The 25,137-nt window shown below is 33.4% G+C and overlaps 1 protein-coding gene across 11 annotated transcripts in view; it reads left to right on the top strand.

The window, feature by feature from the left end:
- p120ctn (adherens junction protein p120) overlaps nt 1-25,137 on the top strand; it is a 443,159-nt gene that overhangs the window by 373,319 nt on the left and 44,703 nt on the right. For all 11 annotated transcript variants that reach the window (XM_085808405.1, XM_085808404.1, XM_085808403.1 and 8 more), the window contains 6 exons: nt 55-232; nt 725-899; nt 6,222-6,584; nt 11,901-12,182; nt 12,289-12,424; nt 16,955-17,075. In XM_085808405.1, the coding sequence (XP_085664531.1) occupies nt 55-232; nt 725-899; nt 6,222-6,584; nt 11,901-12,182; nt 12,289-12,424; nt 16,955-17,075 (1,255 nt within the window). The remainder of the gene's footprint in view (nt 1-54; nt 233-724; nt 900-6,221; nt 6,585-11,900; nt 12,183-12,288; nt 12,425-16,954; nt 17,076-25,137) is intronic.

The following is a 25,137-nucleotide window of genomic DNA, read 5'->3' as shown; positions in this document are numbered from 1 at the left end:
AATTATTGAATTTATTTGAATCTAAAGTTTCTATTATATTAAAAATAATTTCAGGCAGGAAGGAATCCCTGAAGTACAAGAATCGTACAGTATGAGCTACCAAACATCAACTTCTACTAATGGTCATCATGGGGGAGATGGCGATGCTTCATCAAATAATTCCCAGTCTTCTGTTCCTGTTGATAATGCATCATTAATTAGTCGAAGTACATCTCAGACAAAAACTCAGCAAGCAAGTATTTAAAGTAGTTTTCTTATAAAGTAGTAATATATTACTACTTATTACTGGTTATGATGCAGGTCCTAGGTATCCAAGCATCACATTTTGCTTGGTGACTTTTCTTGTGAGATATTGTTGTACAGTATGTTTCCTTGAAGTAGATCTTCATTTTCAGCAAGAATTATAAGCATAACTCTTATTTATAAAATTATTAATCATTTAAGTAATTATAAAGTTAATTCAGTAATTATGACCTCATAAATTAAAATATAAATTTGTGTGCTGTATTTCAAGAAAGAAGTGCCATGTATGTTATTATTGCAGTGTTCCTCATTTTGACTGATTGTTAACATTTAAGAGTTAATTAGAAAAATCTTGTCTTAAATATCTAAATATCCTGTTTATTTTTATAAGATATTTATATTAAATGATGATATAAATATTATTTTATATGATATTTATATTAAATGCTTTTATATGTGTATATAATTTTCATTATTTCAGGTGAAAACTGTAACAAAGATAATTAAGACAAGAGAAGTTCATCACATAGGACCTGATGGCAAGCCTATAAGTTACTCTCCTTATGGTGGAACTTTGCCTCCTGGCAGTGATTATTTGCCATACAATTACACAAATCCTGCTAATGTTTCTCATGATTATGGTACTTATGATCCAGGTACTAAAATTATTTTGTTTTTTAATTTCAGATGATTTCATCAATTTCTTTATGCATGTATTTAAATTACATAATTCATACCAGGACAGACTTAAACTGAGAGTAGTTTGATAACTAAAGAAATCAATTTCTGTGTATGTTTTGAATGAAGGTATTTATATAATGGTATTAGGCATACCAAGCAATCATAAAAATTTGAAAATATCTGCTTAGAGTATAGTGTTACATCTTATTCCAAATCCTAAAACTGAAACTCATGAGGGAAAAACATTGCAAGTTATGTGGATCTCACTTGTACATGTAACCATGAATTGGAAAAAAAAAAAAAAAAAAATGCTGAGGCTGTAAATAATGGAAAATTGTAAATAGTGGATAATTAATCTTTAAAATACTTTTTGAGCATTTATAATTCGCAGTAAATGAAGGGCACCAAATAATTGAACCCTACGCAAATAATCGTGTTGTATTGCTAGTTACTGACAGCAGATTGTGTGCCCTGCATGAATGTCATTTTTCTTCTGTTAAGTCTGTTTTTAGTACTCCATAGTTAGCACATCAGGTAAAACAGTTGCGTGTAACAGAAACAACATACCCACATACAGTGATTCCTCTGCCATAACAAACAGCTTCATGTCCATTCTATTATATATCAGCAGTGTAGAGTGAAAAGGGAATGTGATATCAGTTACTGAATATCTGTGAAGCTGATTTTTATGGCCAAGGTGTCATTGTGTATGTGCTTTTGCACATACACAAAGGCATTTTCACTTTGATCATCCTGGCATTGCTATGTTTATCTTGTCAGTGCTTCAATAGGTCAATTGCAGTGCATGCCCACACAGGGTAGGGGTGGTATCCGAGATCCTCTAAAGGTAGAGTCTAAAACATAGACTGGCTGATGCAGTCACCTGACTTGAATCCTGTAGAAAATGCCTGGGACAAAGAAATCATCCTGCCTGAGCTAAACAGGAACTCAAAATCACCTTCAATTATGAATGGGACAATATTCTCCATAATATCCTGAACAGTTTAGTAGAGTGCATGCATGAGATATAAATGTGTTAGTATCCAAGAAGAAAATGCCTATTGAGGTATCTAGTATCTGTCATCTCTACTGTGAAAATGGAGTGTATTCCATGACTCTAAAACTGTTCTGACATGCATAGTTTTTGCTTTTTTTCCCCATGTCAAGTATGCACCATTTTGTACTTTTAAGAATGCACAATGCTTTTAATAAATATATGCCAAGTTTTGTTTCTTCAGAAAATGTCTGTTAATTGTTCCAAAAAATATCTCTGTTCCTTAGCATTTGTGTAGCTGCCAACTGCCCCAGTTTTTCATAGTCTCCTTGTAGGCTGATAGATACTGAATCTCATGTATTTTAATTGTTAATCTCCGATTTTGCTATTATTGAAAAGAGTATGATCTTTTCCCCATGAAATACAATTCTGAAATAGAGCTGGAAGTAACACTAAGGTTAGTGCTGTTTATAAATTTCAAGCAGAATTTTTTTACTTTTAGTTTAAAGATCTCGCAGAATTCTATAAGAAAAATATATTAATAAGTAGTGAGGCTTTATTTCAAAACTCTGGAATGGTTGCTGTATGGAAAAATATTTGTGACTGTCATACACTGCACTATCAGTTTTGACTATTTTCTTTTAGTAATGCTTGAATATGAGTGGATATTCATTCAAGTGAGGAAAATGAGAACAGAATTTACATCTTCTTTCAAATGCACCTCAAGAAAAATCATTAAACGTCAGAGGAAAAGAATATTATGATTGACATATTATTAAAGGAACTACAACAGTATTGTCATCTCGTAATGAAACATGCAAATTCCATCCCCCACTTCTAATGATTTTCACCAGGTTTTATAAGCTTTTAAAGATCTGAGGTGTTTCGATCTGCTTAGACATTAGTAGCAGTTTTTATGAGGATTAAGTGCTTAATCAGTTATTTTTTATGTTTAATTTTATTTTGCATCTGTAAATGGTACACTACTAATTTTATTCTCACATTTATATATGTCTGTAAGATATAATAAAATATGATAGCTATGCATCCAAATAATTGGTTATTCTAAATTTTTATATTCTCTCCCCCCAAGCAGAACAACATATGATGGAAATCCATTTTCATGTATAATGAATTTTGTTGTAATGAATATGTAAAAAAATTCAGCAATGAAAATCAAAACATACGTAAATATAATAATAAAAACTAAATTCAAACATTCATATTTATAAAGATCTAAGAAACATACGAGACAATAATTTTTAAAGACACAAATTGAGCAATAATTTGAAAAGCAATAAAGCTTTCATTTGCAATTATAAAAAGTTCTTATTGTGTTTTAAATATTTTTATTAATTTGCTACAATTTAAAAAAGAAATTCTGCTATATATATATTTTTAAAAATAATCGTTTGTATAAGTATTGGAAATGTGTTTAGTATTTCTGTGGCAATATTAAAGAAATTGCAGTTAGAAGATACCAAAAAATTTATTACTAAGAAATCTGCAATTATCAGTGTGAAATTTTAAAAATAAAAAGAAAATGCAGTTTTGAAAATACGTTTCATGTTTTATTCATATTGGATGCTTCTTGATTCACTTACCTTTAGTTTCTTCTTTTAGGACAAAGGCAGCTTATCATACTTTTCATTTAGTGTATATAAAAAAGTGACTTTTCGTTGCATACTGCACATAAAAGCCGAGTAAAGTAATTTCTTATATATATTAAAACCTGCCTGCTATTCATTGAACAACATGTAACAAAAATCCTTAATTACTATTATTTATTATAAATTTCATTTTTGGTCTTCAGTTAATAAGTTTGTAAAACCTTTTCAGCATTTTAATGTACTTTACCTTAAACCTGAAAAAAAATTTGTGATTCTTGTAGTTAGATCTTAGCTATTAATAAAAAATTATATATATATACATATGCAAGCAGTTTGGAAACGTGAAATTAGTTAAAGATTGAATGTACATAAAGTATACTTCATACTTCTCTAAAAGTAATAAAGATATTAAGATAGGCATCATATTTCCAAAGTAAATTAAGGTAAAAAATTTGATGTTTGTGTACCTGACACTTCAACAATACCACTTAAAAATTTGTAATTTTTCTTATTAAAGTGTTGGGTAATTGTCTTAACATACTGGGCACTGTAAACCAACGATTATAAGAAACATATTGGATTATTTGAATATGATACAGGAAAGTAAGCCTGTCTGCATAAGTGACCAGGTAAAAGTCCATAGGCAAAACCACACAGTCATGACTGCTCATATGATAAATTCTCTTAAGTAAAAGCCCAGACTGATAAAAGCTGACAAGGATGTATATGCTAGACACAAAATAATATGCAGTTTATATAAAGCAAATTCTTCAAAATTTCCATTACATGAAGTAATGTTCAGTTTTGGCCTAGGAGAAAAAAATGTTAAGTAATTTCAAAGTGATGTGGTAAAAGTTGCATTTATTTAGTGTTTTAAGTAACAAAAATTGAATTTTCTTAAAGGGTTAGTTTATAAGAGTTTCCTTTATCAGAAACTAGAAGTTGTTATCTGTAATTTTAGTTTGTAATAGGTTTTTCTCAGTTTAATATAAAAACAACTATTATGCCAAATACTAATTGTCGGTTTCAAAAACCTAACTAAATTTCTTATCATAAATGGTCAGTTGGAGGGGGGGGAAGTAAAATTTTTTTACAGAAGATTCATGTTAAATAGTTGTGTTATAAATTTAACGTGATAAAAACAATAAATGTACAGATGTATGCATGTGTGTGTGCATATATATACAAATATAGAGACGAAAGAAATTTAGAGGCAAATCCACAGACATGAAAGAAATAATTGACGGTTAAATCCAAATTTCTCCATAAATATATAAACTTAACCAATAGTCATCAAACCAGTAGAAATACAGAGAAAGGAAATACAAAAATAACAAAAAAATTATGTACGCAGAGAAATGCAGTTAAAATCTAATGCAAAGTTATCGAGAGGATGTAAATCAGATTCAGTTTAACCAGTCTCCTTTTGGAAAATCACTGTGTGTTAATCCAGAATTAGCTGATGAACCATTCTAAATTAATTAATTTTAAGAGTTCACCCGTAAACTCTGAATCCCTCCTCGATGCAGTTGATTCCCGAATGTAATGAAATAGTACAAAAACAAATCTTTATGTATTAATGTCCGATATAGGAAAAGAATAATAATTAAATATATATTTTACTGAAACGAATGTAAATAAAAAGTAATTATAAAATATATATAAAAACTAACAGAGAACTCGAAGCACCACAGCCTACCGTTATGTCAATGAAGAAAAAAGGATCGAAATTCAAAAGAGGACTCCAATAGTTGCATTGCCAGTTTGGCGTTGTTGGTGAAACTAGTTGCCGATTGTAAGCATAAATCACCCAAATGATGAATTAAAAGCTAGTAATTTTTATTTTTTAAATTTGGAAAGCAAAGCATAAGAAAAAGGAAATGTTAGAATAGAATAATGTCTTCTCACTATGTGCCTATCATGATGATTTAGAATAGAGTAGGCCTTCTGTTAATAAAAGTATAATCAAGAAAAATCTACAGCAGTTACAAGTATATACATATATATATATATATACTATGAAATCTTCTAAAACTTCATTCTTATCCTTCTCTGTTAGAGCTTTCAGATAAAAATATCATTACTTTAAAAAATTTTGTAGGTTATTGACTGCTGCAGCTTTGTCTAGAAGACTGGTAATGAAGTTTATTGGAATCTCATTTTCTTGTAAAATTTTAGTAGCAAAACTACTCGCATTTTCTTCACTCACTTCAATTAAACACACTCTTCAAATATCATGTTAGTTCTTAGATGAGTAAGAGTTCTGTCTGACCCATACACCAGATATATTTTTGACACTTAAGCATCAGTCCTTTCAGACTCAAATACTCCATTTAGTATAATTACAAGCATAAATATATTTTATACTTACAATCTACATTGATAACAACTGTGTACCTTCATTTATGTGTGCAGTCATAACTGTACAGACTTCTCTAAACTTTTGTCAGGAAACTATCTGCCTAATACAAGGGGAGGTATTCCTGGGAGACTTTTTATGGAAACCGACTTGTTTTTTTATACATGAAAACCTCATACAGTGAACAGTGATACTCGGGATATTGACTAGTAATTAACTGTTAAGTCACATGAAAAGCAGTAAATATATCAGAATGACCATAATGGCTGGAGAAGTAAAAATTCTGTGTGTACATTGTAAATGTTTGCCTTACTCCCTTTTTACTTTTCATCAGGTCGGCCTCCAAGTCCAGCTGGTCAAACACCAACACAAGTCTATCCACATGATTATGGCACATACGGACAAACTGCCTCACCAGCTTCTGCTGGTAGGAATTTTGATATTTACTCTCCCCAGTCTGGCCAACCATATTCAGAATATGGCTATCGAGATTATCCACCACAAAATGTAACTACTCCTTCTGGTGCATCAGATTCACCTAATCTGCATCGAGCTATGCCTCAAGCTCCACGTGCAGTCTCGTCAGATTATAATCACCAGCCTGGCAATTATGAAGACATTGATGCTGCAGCACTTGTACCGCCAAGGATGGATTATCGAAGGACTCCATCTCCTACACAAAGTGCTGATAGATATGGTAAGGTTCTCCAGCATCTTCTAATGTATTTATATAAATTACTAATTGAACATATATATTCATTAAAAATAATTTTGATCAGTTATCTTAAATAACATTATTTTATCCGTATCGTTCTATTTTTGGACAACACATGTTAATTTTCTGTAAAAGCAAGTATATTATGTTACTTGTAGTTATGCTTTATTTAATGTGTATTTAAATTGATATGGAAACACCAGAATAAGGATAAAACTCCTTTGGAACAGATCTTCGTAGCCATTGTTACCTATTGGCCACATATAAAATTAATAATGCTGTTTATAACATTTTTGTTTTCAAAGTAAATATTGTTATTAAAATGTTTCTAACATGCCATTTTGTTTTAGTTGCTTTTTTTTAAATTCAAATAACACACCTAAAAAATTGTCATATTCAGAAAAATTTTACTGCCATGTCCTCATGCAATGGAAAAAAACTATATTTATTTAATTATTGTATTTCCATTAAAAATTTACAGAGTGACCCCAAATTCCATTAACATTTCAAAATTTAATAATTCACTAAATAATGTAGGTAGAGAGGTAAAAACTGACAGACATGCTTGAAATGTCATGGGGTTGTATTGAATGAAAAAAAATGCTTAAAATGGCCAACAGATGGTGCTTCATATGATAACAAAAGCAATATTTAGCGTAACAATTGATTTTTACCTGACTATATTCTTTATAACAAATGTTCAACATGTCAGCCGTCATTCATCAACAATACCTGTAGTCAGTGGGCGATATTGTGAACAATGATCGCAACATCACCATTGACTCAACATGTGATGGCAATTTCTCACCATATGTACAGCATATGGTGAGAAATTGCCATCAGATGTTGTCTTTTAGCATCCCTAATGAGATCGGGCGATTGTAGTAGACTTGCGATATCGGGCAACCCCACAACACGAATTGAGATCTGGGGACCTGAGAGGACAAACATGATGGAAGTGATTGCTCAGCACACGATCCTCACTGAGTGATGTGTGCAAAAGATCTTTCACACGTGTAGCAATATGGAATGGAGCACCATCTTGCATAAAAGTCATACCTTCCAACAGGTGTTTCTCAGCCAGTTTAGGGATAATTCAATTCTGTAACATATCATCGCACCTGTCACATTGACAGTTTAGAAGAACCACACGTTTTCTCAAAGGAAAAGGGTCCAATCACGATTGATGTGATAAATCCACATCACACAGTGAAGAATAGGAGGCGAGGATAGTCATGGAAGGACTGATTTCCTCTCACACTATAATTCATTTCGTAATTGATTCTCATGTGACATCAGTGATATTTTGCTACCCAGTGCCATATGTTTGCTTTTATTTTTCTCAGTAAAACCCCATGTCATTTCAAGGCATCCCCCCCATTAAAACCCCTTTTCATTTCAAGCATGTGTGTCAAATTTTACCTCTACCTACATTATTCCGAGAGGACTTTTGGGTCATCCTGTATGTAGATCAATTTTAATGTTCTTAATAGTAATTGTACAAATAATAATTTTTATATGGTATTTAATTATTTTTACTTGATGTACTTACTGTTATCCCTATAAAATTGCTGTGAAGTATAGTTTATGTGGAAAGAATAGAGATATTCATCATTTCAGTGAAATACTTGTAACAAATAAATGTGTACATTTTTTTACACATGTATGTGTTTATTATTTACCGCTCTGAAATGCTATGCAAACTTTAAAAGAGCTTTCTTAAAAATCGTAGAATTGGCCAAACAAAATATGCACTTAAAAAATGTGTCAGCTATCAATTTTTTGTTGCAAGGAGTTACCTACAAAATTAGAGTGAAGTTAGCAAATCTGACCATATCTTTTGTTAATTTTTATACTTTACAATGAAAAAATATGGCATGTATTTATTATTTGATTCAGCCATGTTCTGAAAGTTCATTTCCTTTTTGAATTTAAATATGCCATGCAGGTTTTTTCATATAGTTATCACATTCACAGATATCATTAGGTGAAACTTGTCTTTTGTCAATAAGGAAATGCAGAAGTAAGATAATGTGGCTAAAAGCAAGCTACTCAATATCGTAAAATTAGTCATGGAAATAAAAATTGTATCTCTGCAGTCACTTGAGCTTAGTTTTCCCTCGAAAAATGTACCAACTTGGTGATTCTGACGGAAGGTACTAGGGCAACACTAAGGTGTCAGGACCTTTCTGAAAACTTTGTAAGGCTTTATGTTATTACATGGGTCTAAGTGTATGTGTGATGGGTAGTATAGGTAAGTCTGAACAGGCCTGACAACGGTCTTGCAGTAGATGGCACTGAACAGAAGGTTGGGTGAACAGCGATCCTGCTGGAAGTCATCATTTGCAATCCATTTCTTGAGGTAGTTGGATGAACGTGTATTCAAACGATTAACTGGTCGACATGCTGATCGTCTAGGGAGCTTCAAGTTGTAATGGGCATGCCGCTAAGCGGTTGTACCAGGAACATTACCAAATAGGCCTGCTCCACATTGCATGACCTTTGCAAGTGTCAACAGAAGGTTACAAGAGACTAGTTGTTTAACAAGAGCTACAATAAATTGGCAGCGAATGAGGAGGCAGTCTTGCATGTAGCAAAAGACAGTCTAAGTACTCGAGCGATAGCCCAACAAGTGTGTTTATCTCAATCCATTATCTGGAGGATATTCCCAGAAACCAAATGAGCGCATACCACCGTCATCACACAGTTAGAGCCTGAGGATTATCAACTCTGGAGGACATTTGCTCCATGATTCCTGCAACAGAGTGCTACAGACAGTGCATTTGCTGTGTCTGTATTCTTCACGGATCAAGCATACTTCACACGGGAGGGAGCTTTCAATCAGCATAATACCCATGTGTGCGCTTTGGAGAACCCTCATCATACACAGCCAGGTGCAGCTCAAGAGCATTTCTCTGTCAATGCTTGGGCTGGCATTCTTGGAGACTACCTCATTGGACAGTACTTTTTGCCCAGTCCTTTGGATGGTAGGGCATATCTGATCTTCTTGACGCAGCACGTGTTCCTCCGTCGTTGCACCACTCCATGTGATACCAGCCTGACGAGGCTCATCCACATAACACGATTGACGTCCACCGACACCATGACATAACCTTTGGACAGCATGTGGATAGGTCATGCTGCCTGGTTCATTGGCCTGCCAGATCACTGGACCTATCATACATGGACTTCTGGCATCACATAAAGAGTTGGGTATATGAGGATGCCTGTTCCTTCCATTGAAGACCTTGTCGCTCAAATATCCATAGCTACTGAGAGATGCATGACATACCAGGAAACTTCCAGAATATACTTAAGGAATCAACTGCCAAATGATTTCTGGTCATAATTTCAAACACATGTTGTAGTACAACCTAATGTATTGTTGTTTCTTCTCTGTTTCTCTGCTTCATAGACCCATAGCTTGCTACTACAGCATTTGCAACCCTGCATTCCTATATGATTCCGAGTCCTCAGTGTACCACGTACACACCCTGCAAGTTTGTCGATCTGGTAACAAATCACCCTGTATAGAACACAGAATTCGTAGTACTTCAAAAAAATGTTTAGAAAGGAAGAAATATACACCACTCTGAAACTTTCATATATTTCAAAATACTTAGAAATATATGAAAAATAACTTTTGCAATATTAATATAATTAGTGCAGCACTTAAAATATAGCTTTTTTACTGTAACTTTTAAAAGAAATAAAATGAGAGAAAATGCAAACAAAGCCCTCAAATCTATGTAAATTACAGCAACTGAAAACACATATTGAATGGATATAATACTAATAAAATGTAATATCTCCAACTTTGCATGAAATTTTGTAAAACAATTTTTTACATAAAGTGGTATTGTACTTTATATAAAATGTGAGAGGTGTAGATTGTCATGCTAGTTTTCAGAGCCTTTAGTATTGTTCTGAAAGTTTTTAGTTAGTTTCAAGTAGTTTAAGTAAGCATTCTAAAACAACCTAATACCTAAGTCTTTTGCTTCACTCCAGTAATCTCTCTCACTTGAAAGGTTAAGATGGCTGGAAAAATGAAGAATTCTATGAATATCTATGTATCTTTTGTGGTAATATTAAAATCATGGTCATTTTTAGTGTAACAAATTATCCATTCTGCAATTAAAATTTCTAAAATCCACAACTGGAAATGCATTTTCTAAGTCGGTTTCCAGTGCCTTAAGATAGTCTTTATATTCTTTTCTCTGATTCTGTCCCTTTTGTGTAATTTAGTATTTTCATTGTTCAAACTGTTTTATTAACTTTACCTTTTTCTTGAACCTTTATCTGAGAAGGTGAAGGCAACTTTTTTTTTTTTTTTTTCAGCTTCCTCATCTACTGATATTACTTCAGTTTTCTCAGCAATATCCCTTATAAATAGAGCGTCTAAGTTCATCTACCTCAGGTGGTACAATAAAATCATTTTCAATTTCCTTAGAAAACAAGCTTCAACCACATCCTGCACACTAGTGAATATTTTCAATCTAAAGAAGAACAAAAAAAAGCATTTATCATGCAGTAGAAAAAATGAATGTGTAAATATCCAGTGATGCACAATAACATTTGGGTGTGAATTTCTACTGACTAAATTTATTTTGAAATTTGACTAAATTTATCATTGTGAAATACCTACATCTATGAGGATAAAATATCAGGGTTTAAAAAAAGTTTCCTGCCACCACAAATATCATCTGTGCAAACAGATAGAGTTGGTGTGTTTAATCATATTTTGTCAAATGATTTTTGGTATTTGAAAGACAGACTTGCTTTAAAACTCTATTGTGAAATTTCTAAAAAAATATTGTTATTAAGTAAAAGGTGTCTGAAGTGAAACTATCACGCTGCCAGATCAGAACCATAATTTACTTCTAGTAACTTACCCCCCTTTTTTTTAATGTTAGAGAATTGATCGACACTTGCATTTTGCTCAGCAATTTTACTAGTAATAAGTTGGTAAGGATAGCTTGAAACTCCACAGTTCGAAGTGGCTAACAAATTTATGAACTGTCTGGTGTTGGCAACAAGATTTTAGTTCCTGGATTGATGCTTTAATAATAGTACTCACAACAAACACTTGATTATGCCAAATTGGGCCTCTGATTCCAAATGCAAGCCATTTGAATATATGAAAGCTAAAAATGTGACTGTTGGTCAGCATTCGATACTAATGTTTTATCTGTGAATATGAAGTGCCACTATGAGAAGTTTTTACTGTGTTTTCTATGAAGTATGATTTCTGTGTAATATCAGAATATTAAGTATCCTTTTTTGTTATTTGTTTTATAGGGACATATGGGTACACAGGTCAACCACTTCCAGCAACTTCACCTGGTTATCACCAGTATGACCCTGGCCTACCTCAAGGTTACTTAGATCGTCGACCAAGTTATGATGAGCATCCCCAGACAAGAACTCCTCAAAGTCAGCATCCAAATTCTGCATATGCACGAGCTCCCAGGTCTGGGTATGAAGAAGAAGATCCTATAGCTCTTGGTAGTGAAGGTACACATCCAGTTCCTCCTCGGCATCCTCACCTTGAGTATGCACCTGTAGATAGTCAAGGTGCAGGTAAGAAATCGGTCGATAGTAAAGGAATAATTATTGGTTTGAAAACTAGAACCATTTAGTTGTTGAACTGTCTTTGCTTAAGTTCTAATTACTGTTTGTTGTCTAGATGTCCGGTGGCGAGATCCAGATCTTCATGAAGTTATAGAGTTCTTAGGTCACCCTAATAATGTTGTAAGAGCAAATGCTGCTGCCTATTTGCAGCATTTATGTTATATGGATGATAACATGAAGCAGAAGACAAGGTTAGTTATTTTTTGTGCATTTAAAAGTTGTTTTATTAGTCTTCGTAATTTAAAGTTTGTTAAATTATAAAACTTTAATATTCATTTAAAATTTAATAGGTGGAATTTTATCGAGACGTTTACAAAAATAGAATATGTGATATATAGTCTGGCATAGAACATAAATTAGAAGATCATAAAGCTAAGGCTGTTGTTGCATAGAGAAATTTTTTAGTGAAGATGCAGTCATGATGATTTCATAGATTATATTTATTTGAGCATAATTTTAGAATAATAAATATAAAAATGCATGCCGTTGCCAAAACAGGTGCATAATTTCAAGCCTACATTTCATAAATCTGCAGCTTTGTGCTAAGTGAGGAGATGGGTAGCAGGTTATAAGTTAAGTGCACAACGGCAAATTCTAGATGAGAGATTGTGTGCTACATTAGATTAAGATATGTTTCATTTGACAGCCTTGCTACTGCTTTACTATTATTGGTCAAATTTTGGCTTGAATGCTCTTTCATGAGAGCAAAGCTGTGCTGTTGACTCATCAACTGTTTGCTTTTCTTCACCCAAGAGTAACCAACTTGATTTAAATGAATGGTAATGTTTTGGTAAAACATCTAATATCTTGCAATTGAGTAGCATGTCAATTAATTTTCATATTTCTTTTCAAGTCCTGAATTCAACTCATTCCATACTTTTTTTTTTAATTTGGAAAGATGAGCTGCCATATCATTCTCATTCCACATTGTTGTTGTTATTATTCATCCCCCCTTTTTTAAACATACTTTAAGAGATATTTCAGTACTTTTCCATGTATACAGGAAGTTGGTATTCTTGAACTGCTGATTGCAGAATGCTCTGGTGGCTGGTGGGTTTGTATTGCACAACCTTTAAAATGCATGTTGCACTAACAGTGGATGAGTATTTTGGATATCCTAAAAGCACAAAATATTTCTGCTGTAAACCATTACCATTTTGAAAAGGAAACTTATTTCAGCTACATATCACAAAAAATTTTGTATGTGAATTAAACAATTTAAGATATTTTTTAATAACATGAATATAAAAAATACTTGTGATCTTAACTTGGAAATTAAAGGGCCTCAAAACCAAATGAAATCATTTCTAAATAACCCGCTATTTCATAAAGAAATTTTTTCAGTACTGATTTAAAGACATTGGTACTTATGTATTAATGCAACCACTTTCGTGGAAATTCGTGGTCTTTGCAACTTTAAAAAAAGGGGGGGGGCTTTCCAAATTCTTAATATTTATCATAAATTGGCAAACATTTTCAACGTGTGGAATCAAAACATGCTTAAGCAATTTCAAATACAAATTTGAAGTATAAATAAGAATTACATGATACCTTAAAAAGTGAAATGCTTTCATTCTTCTTACAATTCATATTGCTCCAAGTTAGCCCAACTTAATCATGCATTTTTGTTGAGGCCCGCCAGTAGGTGAAGAGATATCTTCTGTTACTCGTTGACCACATACACATGATTTAAATCCTAGTGGAAAGGCTAGCTATCGGGGTATTTTTGTGATTTTACCTATGTTTAAAATTAGTACAAATCTGTTTCTCATAGAATGCTCTCTATTGAGTCTTCTATTTCCTAAAGAGAAAATTCCATTAGTTCATAATTGTATCAAAAAGCTAATGCAATTTTCTCTGCTAGTTTTTACAATTTCTTTTTTTTAATCATAGTTATGTTGTTTAGATTGCTATGAAGTATTTTTTATGGGCACATTGTGTTTATCTGAAAATCTAATGCTGTAATTTACTTCACATGTTAGGATGCTATTTAACATGCAGAATTGTAAATATGCTTTAACACTTTCACTGCTGGTCATGTGCGGTTGTGTTGATAGTTAATGTTGTGTCACAGAAATAGATTGTACCATAATCAAACTTATAAAAAATATGATTTAAAAGATCAGGGTTCGTAGCGGTCCTTATAAGTGCTTATAAGTCCTTATATTTGAAAATAAAATATAAAGGCCCTTATAGGTGCTTACTTTTTCTTTAAAGCCCTTATTTTTTTGTTTTTAGTGCTTATTTTTTACTTTTAGTGCTTTTTTTTTTTTTTTTTAATGAACACTCAGTTTTCCCATACCAAAGCCGAAACTAAATAAACAACTTTTCTTCCTAATATGGAATGTCATATGGTGAATCACTACCGGAAATAGCTTTTCCCCCCTTTCTCTGCATAAACATAACCTTTGGTGTGCGCACAGAGTACAGACAGGTGCCCATCATTCTGTTGGTCAAAGAATTGTGAAAGCAGTAGAAAATTCTGGTACATTCAGCATTCTTTTCCTCCCACCCAAATACGTTTGAATTTCTATCAAGATCTTAAAAATTTGCATTCTCGTTCCGCTTGGTCAGTTCATATCCTTGTTTATTATGATCGTTAGGCATATATGATGAGCATATATATGAATGTTTATAATAACATAGTTGCAGTAACTGCTGAAGTATAGTAAACTTCCAAAAATGGTTGTGTTTTAACAGAGATTAGCTTTCTAAGGGATAATAGTCGAAATGGCTTAAATAAAGGGAAAGTAATCGAATAGTCAAAATAATTTCATTTTTTTTGGCCAATACATTATACAGTACGAAGGTTGGAAGATTCTCTCTTTTCGGCTCAAAATCTCGAATATTGAAATTGTTACAGTTCGCTGCAAAACAAGCAACAGACCCCCTTTTTTTTGTCACTTTCCAATCTGCATTGAATAGGACTAAAAGTTCTGCGGTCTACCAACCCAAGCAAAGAATGATTCTATTCCGGAAATTTAACGCAGTCCGTTGAAAATTAGAATGAAAAACACTCCAGATTGGTAAGTCTCTTTCTTTTCCTTTATTTAGTTCTTTATTCCAATACCGGCAGCTGTTGAATCCGATTGCGTAATATCATGTAGGGAAGAATTACGACGCACGTATTGCCCAGTAACGTTTGCGATATTTTGCAGAGGTAATTAATTTTGATATTCGCTCCGAGATTTGTTTATGAACACTTAAAAGAATTTTACTGTGCTTGCAAAGCAGAATATTTTTCTGTTCCTTTGGCTTGTTTTTATATGATGCACATATCAAAATGTCAAAAGCATTTATTTAGCGGAAAAATCTAAAGAACGGCTACAGTCTATCCCACTCTCCGCTCCTCTTTTTCACGTTTCGCTCGACTGTCCGAATATTTGCCAATTTTCAAGTATGCGGGTAGTTAAGCTTTGCTGTTAAAGGATGACTGCATGAAGCAAATTTCTGTCTTCTGATTTCAGAAATGTTCCTCTTTTTTACTTAAATTACTTTGCTTGTAATGTCTGTTAAGGGAAAACTGATATACGATGAAAATTTAGAAAATGTTCAGAATTTAGATTTAAATTAAATTTCAATATGAGTGGAAAAATAAATTGTATTTATTATTAAGTTACAAGCGAATAGAATAAATATGCCTTATTATTATTTATTTCCTCTATTTTGAACTGAAATTTCATCATTAAATCTTGTAATATAGTTTAGTTCTGCATAGTTTTTTTTTTTTTTCTCTCATTGTAAACTAGTTCTGTAAATTGAACTATTGTTTAAAATTTAAGAAAAACTAATTATTTTCCATGGTTGAGGTAATGCTTATTCTCTCTTAATAAATACTGCATTTCATATATTTTAAATTACGAGTCTAATTTTTAAGGTTATGCAGTTGTGTATAATGTAATTAGACAGGTGCTTATTATTTTTTTTAATGTGCTTGAAAAGTGCTTTATAGGTGCTTACTTTTTTAACTGAAATATGGCTATGAACCTTGTACATGCAAAAGTTCTCAAGTTAATTACACATGTCTAGATTGTTTATAATCTACAAGGGACATTCTTTTATCTTTAAAGTACCTGTGGCTCTGCATAAACTCATTGATTACATCCATACAACTCAAAACATTGTAAGCTTTTCAAAGCATGTTTAGTGTCTCTGGCCACTTAGCTCAGTTTAACACAAAATATCATGTTGGTTGGTTCTTCCATCTCTCTCTGCAAAAACTGTCACATATGCGTGATCACAAAGACACCATTGTAACAACTCACTATGTTTACATGCTGATGGTTGCATTGCTTTGCTTTATGAAGATCAAAATTTGCTGTAGCTGCCAGTGCAGCATTATGGTGCCTTTTGTTGGAATGATAGTAAGCTAATCCAGGATTTTTCTGATTCAGCCATGTATATAGTTTTCTCTCAAAATAGGTTATACATTTAAAAATAGCTGATTTTTTTTTGGGGGGGGAACTTCCTGATCCAACTCTTGGTAAAGGGAAATAATATGAGGTTTTAATGTGAAGTTTGATTATTTAGCTTCTATACATGTGTAAATTTTGTTAGTTAGTTGTTAAAAAGAATTTCAAGATTCTCTTCTATGACATGTGGTTACTATATTATTAAGGAGTTTCCATGTAATTTGCTAATTGTTACTTAATCTTACTTTTAAGTATATTTGCAGACTTTAGGAAACTGTAGACATCTGTGTATGTTTTGGCATTTTCTAGATCCCTTGGAGGCATTACACCTTTAATTGAATTACTCAATCAAGATATTCCTGAAATTCAAAGAAATGCTTGTGGAGCATTAAGAAATTTATCATATGGTAGACAGAATGATGAAAATAAAGTAAGTGATTACATCATTTCCTGCAGTTGTACTAATTTTAACATATAACAATGCATTTCTATGTGTATTTATCTTATATTAATTTGTTTAACATTGCATGAAATAGTGTGAAAATTCTCTGGTGTTATCCATTCTGTTGTTTTAGATGTGTTACTTATCTTTTTCTGTGTAATTGCAAGGTAACCAAAAAAGTTCTTGCCGTTTTGGACAGTCAGAAAGAAAAGTCATAAAACAAATAATAATCACCACTAATAACTGTTGTCCAGGGAATGGAAAACATGGTAGTTAGTCTGTTGGTTCAAGGTCTGGGGAGTATGGTGGATGGGGTAGTGTCTTCCAGCTCATTTGCTGGATGGTGTCCCTGGTCTCTCTCGAGCCACGTGCTGCCTCCCATTGTCGTGGAGGAAGAGTACACCCTTACAATTGACCAATGCTGGATCTTTATGCATCAGTGCCTGATGCACACATTCCAACAGCTGTGAGTACAGGTCTGCCGTGATAGTTTAGCCCACAGGCAGGAGCTCATAGTGAACCACTTGGTGACTTGTCCACCAAATACAGAGCCATGATCTTGCGTAGGTGGAGAGGTTTCGGTGTGAGGCACAGGATCCAATTGTGACAACTAATTTCTGGAATGCCTGGGTGTGTATTACTAGACCCACTTTTCATCGCTGGTGAGTACTCAATCAAATATGGATGCATTGTGGTCCCGAGTAAGCAATGACAATTAGGCAACGACATGCTGTTCCTTGTTTGCATCGGACAGTGAGTGAGTTTGCTCAGCTTGTATGCCTTTCCTATGTGGTGCAAATGGGGTACTGAGTGAGCAATGACAAATAGGTAACGACATGCTGTTCCTTGTTTGCATCAGACAGTGAGTGAGTTTGCTGAGCATGTATGCCTTTCCTATGCAGTTCAAGTGGAGTCTGATTGTTTCATCAAGTACCTGTAAATGTGCAGCAGCTGACCACATAATTGGCTACTGTCACTCTATGGATGCTGTCAGGGCCTTATTATCCAGCGCTTGTGGCCGACCGCTGCATGGTGCATCACTAAAAGACATATTCCCTGACCTGAACTTCTAGAACCATTGCCTAGCAGTTCATTCATTAATGGCATTATCCCCAATGGCCTGGCAAATTCGGTGACTTGATTCTGCTGCTGACAAGGCCCACTTTAAAATCATACAGCAAACAACTCCGAACGAGAGCCTTTGATGCATCCATTTCAATCACTTGCTGTGTGAGTCATGTTGAAGTACTGATGCAATGAGGCTATTTTTATGTTGGGTTTCACTCTTCCAGTGCCATCAGAAATGGCAAGAACGTTTTTGGTTACCTTGTATAATGTTTTGTTAAGTTTTACATGTTTCATGTATACTGATGCTTTATTTTCTAAGCCACTTTTGATTAGTTGCTAAGCTTTTTTTTTAGGTAATGCATCTGTAAGCATAGAAATAAACTTGTTTGAATATATCAAGTTTTTGAACATCAGATTTACATCACGATCTTTGGTGATTGCACACTTGATATATGCCACCACAAAAAATGTAATTCCTTAAGCAGATGATCATATCATTAACCATTTTATTCAATAGAAGCTTTTTATTGTGATAGGGATAATGAGTTACTGCTGTACGCAATGGATCCATCAAGCACCTCCACAGGCATCATGGGCATCAAGTACAGCAATCCAAGCCAGGCAGTACAGCATGTTCAGTAATAATTTGCCTTTGTAAGTAACTGCTTTACAAAGACCTGCTGTAAAGCATTTGGGATGTTAAGGAATGCACTATCTTCATAGTCTGTCAGATTTTGCTACCATAAAATTTTGTTTGCATTTTCATACATAACTCAGCTAGTTTTGTCTTGTTTTGGAACATGTTTTTCAGCTACTTATTCCACTTGGCTTTTCAAAAGACAGTCAACTTAAGTAAGGTTGCTTTGAAACTGCTCCAAAAAATAAGTCCTGGCAGGTATAATGGCTCCTTTGCATGATCTTTGTCCTTAAAACCTGTATCTGACAGTTATGGGTGTTAGTAGCTCTTTGCCATGAAATACATACATAACTCAGCTAGTTTTGTCTTGTTTTGGAACATGTTTTTCAGCTACTTATTCCACTTGGCTTTTCAAAAGACAGTCAACTTAAGTAAGGTTGCTTTGAAACTGCTCCAAAAAATAAGTCCTGGCAGGTATAATGGCTCCTTTGCATGATCTTTGTCCTTAAAACCTGTATCTGACAGTTATGGGTGTTAGTAGCTCTTTGCCATGAAATACATGCTTCATATATCAGAAGATTGTTAATTTTTTTCTCTGTGTTCTTACAGTAAATTCCTCCCGCTTATGCAAAGTTGCTGAACACTGGTAATTTGGTCTGTAGTTTGAATCCCGTCTATCGGGCTGGCTGCATGGGCATTTTCATCATATGTAACGTGTATGGGACAGTTTCCCTTGGAAAGTTCTGCACAAAGCCATTACTCTGCACTAAGGCAGATAGCTCTTGAGTGCTTTATCATAATCAAGTAAACCAACCAACATCTCGCTTATGGATATAATGTAATCGCAACAAGTGCAAGGAGTGCAGTTGATGACTGTATTGTTGCAGCACTCTTATGCAGGACCCACAACATTAAGAATTTCTCTTGATTTGTGGTTCCTGCAATTTCTTGAACAGTGTTGATGTCCCTGTTTTAGTATGCTGCTTATCTCCACCTCTGTTGCTACATGGCTTCTGCAGGGTTGTAGAAATCATAATTTGCAAAACTGTCTTCAAAACTATATGCTAGTGTTGTCATATGCATGCTTTTATATGTTTTTGTGAATGAAGTTATTATAAAGCTGAAACAGCCTATTTCCTGTTCAAGAAGAACAGTTTTGCCATACCAAACTTAAACTGGCTAGATCGTTTCAGAAAATAGTGAGACCGATTTCTTAAAAAAATTTTATTTCTGTGTATACTTGCATGCATTTACAATTCTTTAAAAGAACATCTTTGAGCATGACCGTTGTCAGTGTTTCTGCTGTATGTTGTAGCTCACATAGAAGTCTTGGAACCGAGATCTTTATTTAAATGTTCCAAAATGGTGTTATTTGAGTTGGCGAAACAAACATCTGCTGGAACCAAGTTTTGAGTTGTTGGAGGTTGGAGAAGTGTTGCCAAAGTTTAATCTGAAACTTTTGACTATCAGTGACATGTAGTTTCACACATTAACATAGGTTAAAGCTCGGGTGTTGGCTATCTCTAAACAAATCTGTGCAACTCTATTCTGCTGTTTAAGTACTTCTCTATAATATGTACCAATGATTGTTTGGCCATCTGGTGCACACTGTTTTGACTATGTAACTGTTAAAGTCCAATGAGTATTGATTTCATCTTCAATTTGCTCATTTAAGCTTCTAGGTAAAAAGCCTTGCTGATATGCCTCTCACGGAGTTGCCAACTCTCCCGATTTAGGCGGGAGACTCCCGATTTTTGACCGCTCTCCCGCCAACCTGATTTACAATATATTTCTCCCGACTTTTTCTTATTCTTCAAGTTTCTCATGATTTTTATGGAACTTGGCTTTGTTATATGAACAAAAAAGAAAGTGATTTTGGATGTGTGAAAGCAATTGAATTTTCTCTAGATTATATCTAAAACAAAACCTTGAGAATTAGATAACTTCTGCTTTGTGAGTGAGAGCATATACATATCCAGTGTCGTTCTCCAATTCTCCAATGGGCATCGTGCTCCACTGCGTGTCACCTAGAATATATTAACCAATGAAGACAAAGCAAGCTGTTATTTGGTTGTTTTTTAGTTATTTCGATCATTTTGTCGTGAGTTGTGCGAGTACACGTGCCTTCGGAAAATAGTTTTAGAAATTATCATCTTTTGATATGTCTGCGAGAAAGGTGAAATACTCATGTACGTTTCAAAAATCGTACGTAGTTGACTTTCCTTCCATTATTTCCTCAAGGAAATGTAATAAATTTGCGATGTGTACTGCCTGTCATTGCGATTTTTCGATTTCGCATGGTGGAAGTTCTCAAACATGTGCGTACACAAAAACACAAGGACAATATGAGTTTTGGAAAAAAAAAGCGAAAAATTGAATTTTTCTCTAGGAACAAATGACCAAAAAGTTATTAATGCAGAATGTCTGTTCTCTGCCCTTTTTACTGGAGCACAACCTACCACTGAATGCATCGGATTACACTGCAGCTTTATTTAGAAAAATGTTTGTCGATAGTGAAATCACTAAGAAATACTCAAGTGCAACAACCAAAACAGGTGCAATTGTTAAAGAAATGGATTTGAAAAATAAATCTTCAGTTGTTGTTTGCATTAAAACAGCTCCGTTCTGCCTCTCTACGGATGGAAGCAATAATACCGATTCAAAACTGTATCCATTTGTTGTTTCTTTTTTTAATCCAGGGTCTTCAGAAAATGAGTGCAGTTTACTTTCTGTCCCCACTTTAGAAGGACATTTGACAGGCTTTACTATAGCACAGCTAATTATTAAAACTTTAAAAGGGAATGCAGTCCCTCTGGATAATTGCTTAGCACTTGGTGCCGATAACGCACCAGTATTGGTAGGCTTGAAGACTGGTGTTGCAGGCATCTTGAGAAAGGAAAATTCAGATTTTCAGGTTATGAGGTGCGCCTGTCACCTCTTAAATTTAGCAGCTGAAAAAGGGGCAGCTTCTTTACCAATAAATGTGGATGAACACATTGTTGATATTTACTATTATCTTGAAAGGAGTTCTAAAAGGAAGGAAAAATTGAAACATTTCCAACAGCTACATAACAGCAGTTTACATTTAGAAAACTTGAATGAAGTTATAAAATCAGCTAAGATTGACACCCAGTGGAGTTTAATTGGAAAACCGAAAGATGCTGATGGAATTTTAAAATATAGTGAACTGTCTAGAATTATGTTGGCTATCTTGACAGTTCCTCATAGTAATGCAGAGTGTGAGAGGATTTTCAGTGTTGTTGCAAAAACGAGGACTAAATTTAGATCTAAAATTAGTGATGACACATTAGAAAAACTTTTATTAACGAAAGCAGGCCTAGGTGGCAATTGGAACAAAAGTATGAAATTTCTTTCTTAAAAAAAGCAAAATCTGCCACTGTTTATAACATTTGTACGAAAACTGATTAAAGTGTTTTTTTTTTTTTTTTTTTTTTTTGTTTGTTTTCTTAAAGGATGCAAGTAATAAAAATGTTTTTTATGTGTAAGGTATTTTTGTGTTGCTTGCATTTAAGAATTAGTTACTTTTTAAAGTTAATTCATTATTAAAAACTATATTTTCATCATTTAAAAAGTCTTTTTAACATTGTGAAAAATCTCCCGATTTCTTAAAAAAAATCTCCTGATTTTTGAGTGTCATAGGTTGGCAAGTATGCTCTCGGAAATTCCTCTTTTTATCCCTTGATCATACCCTAAGTAGCACGGAAACATCATTAACAATGCTGCAAACTCGTCAGGGATGTTGTTGCAAAAATGTTGCAATATGTCACCTTTAAGACGTCCAGATGTCCGCGAAACTCCACTGTTTTGCAACCGTTGCAAAGATGTCTTTAATACATCTTTGCAGATGAGGTTTATGTTGAATAGATGTCGTTACTGCATCTATCTTGTTATATTTTGGTTCTGAAAGCATCGTATCATGACGTCTTAACAACACCTAAATCTTCGCAGAATTCTACCTTTTTGCAACAGTTGTGAAAACATCATTATTATGTCCTTGTGTTGCATAATGATTCATGTCGAAAAATAAGCTTAATAATTAATGTACTTTTCTTCCGTTTTAAAATTTTGTATTCTTTGTATTTTTCTAAAGTTTAAATATTTTATCATTTCCTGAAAAACAGAAGATAATATGATTTTTTCTCTTTAGACTAAATATGCATAATTAATAATAGCCTTAATTATTTTCAGTACTTTAAACTATATTTTTTAAATAACTTAAATTCTAAGTTACAATTATTTAAGATTTCATCATTTTTTTCCTTAATCCTTTTGTATGTAAGTGAGAGCAATTATGAAAGTGGTTATTATAAATATATAACAATAATAGTAGGTTTTAAGTAAATAAAAGTCAATGAGACATAAATAAAAAGTAAAGCTATATATAATATATGTGGGTGAAAAAAAGAGCGTATCTGATTATAACAGTATTATCACATTTATTTCTGTTTAATCTCAGAGACAATGAAATTTGCCCCCGTCATGATAAATTAGGAAGCATAATGTAACATAATGAGTATTTTACCTGAACTCGAGTATAAATTTATTCGCATTTCGTAGTAAAAAGTACAACCATTAACTTCTATGTCTCCAAGATATGCAAATAAAAGAATGATGAATTTTTGCTCTGTATGTGGTAAAATGTTTCATATTATGTCAGCATATTAATTTGAATAAATTCGTCCTTCAAAAATAATAAATAAAGTCGTATTTCAGCAGTGAAATAATTGCTAACATGTGATTTGCATTGATTTTGGAAATATGATTTTTTTAAATATATGAAATGCACAACTTAATAGATTAGTTTCATTTTAAAATATTTTGCATATTAATTATTTTAACAAAATTTTAAACAATAGTTTAGCATGTATTTTTAGTACTAATTAAATTGAATAATTCAGGTATTTATATTTCATTAGATGAATCTTACCTTAGATTAATATATTTAGATGAAATAAAGTAATGAAACATTGCAAAATAAATATTATGAGGACTTCAGATTCTTGAAAGGGCACATTTAGTCTCTTTTCATTCTAAAAGTAACGTTGATGAACTATGAAAAAGATGCTAAAACGACCATGTCTAAAAGCGGTCATATCATGACGTTTCAGCGATATCGACAAATTGCCAAGATGCAACAGCAAATATTTTGCGTCTTCGCTGTGTTGTAAAGACGTCGTAAAAGTTACCACGACCACTTGGCAACCTCTCGGACTAGTTTGCCAGCGTCTTTGCTACGTCATGTGGTACTTGGGACTAGAAGACACATTTCATCACTGGTTATCATGTTTGGTTTCTCTCTCTTCACCCCCTCAAAGAAATTTTAATGTGCTCATTCAAAGCTGTTTTCTTTTTATCTGCCCAAAAAAATCAAAATCAGAGCCACTCAGATGGTCCAAAAGATCATTGAAAACCCGCACACGGGTTTTTTGCCACAAAGTTTGATAAACATCTTCATATCTCTTGTGATGATGGAATTTTTATATCTTATTTGTTCTGCCATCAATCTAAATATCAGATTTCAATCCGATTCCAAAACCTGTCGCAATTGATCAGTATCGTCCAAAAGGGAAGACTGATCAGTATCCAGAGCATTGTACATTGATGCTGGTTCTTTGAATGCTTTTGTGGCACCCGAAACATCTTTGCCTTCTTTTGTGCCTTTTGATTAAGTAGGTTTTTTTTATATCACAGTGAGCATCTTAGTCACATATTTTTAAAGTTAACATGAAACTTGGTCACATATCACTGCTTGACAGCCTGAATTTTGACCTTTATCTGATGCTCGGATACCTATCACTTCACAAGGGATATGTGCTCGTTAAAAGCTTAGAACCAACTGATGAGAAAGCTCTCATTTATCTAACATCTTGCTCCAATCATCATGTCTGGTGACTGAGCTTAGTCCTTTCGATTGGCTCAAAAAATTATATCACTTTTTTAAGACTAAGTTTGTAACTCATTAAAAATCTGTATTGAATTATCAGTATAAAAGAACTAAATATCTGTATGCAGGTAGCTTCTTCATCTTATTGCATATTTATGCTTTATTTGGTGTGCTTTATCAGAGGACAAAATTCTCTGTTTCTTATATGTTGGAAAAAGGTCCAAATTTCATTGTGTGAATTTTGATATCAATTTCATTCCCATATAGTTCCCCCCCTTTTTTTTTTTGAATTTTGAAATGGTCTGGTAATTTTAAGTTCACTGTGAGAGAAGGTGAAAACCCAGACTTTTTATCAACTCTTTTCTCTGCTATGGTTTGGTGAAGTGACAGTTGATCAAACGGATATCTCTTGCAGCGCAGTTAGTTCATACATGTATGTA

This window comes from Stegodyphus dumicola, chromosome X1 (assembly GCF_044657685.1).
Source record: "Stegodyphus dumicola isolate Sdum_Otavi_A_Nest chromosome X1, ASM4465768v1".
Classification (NCBI taxonomy): domain Eukaryota; kingdom Metazoa; phylum Arthropoda; class Arachnida; order Araneae; family Eresidae; genus Stegodyphus; species Stegodyphus dumicola.
This window is presented reverse-complemented; position numbering and strand designations above follow the sequence as displayed.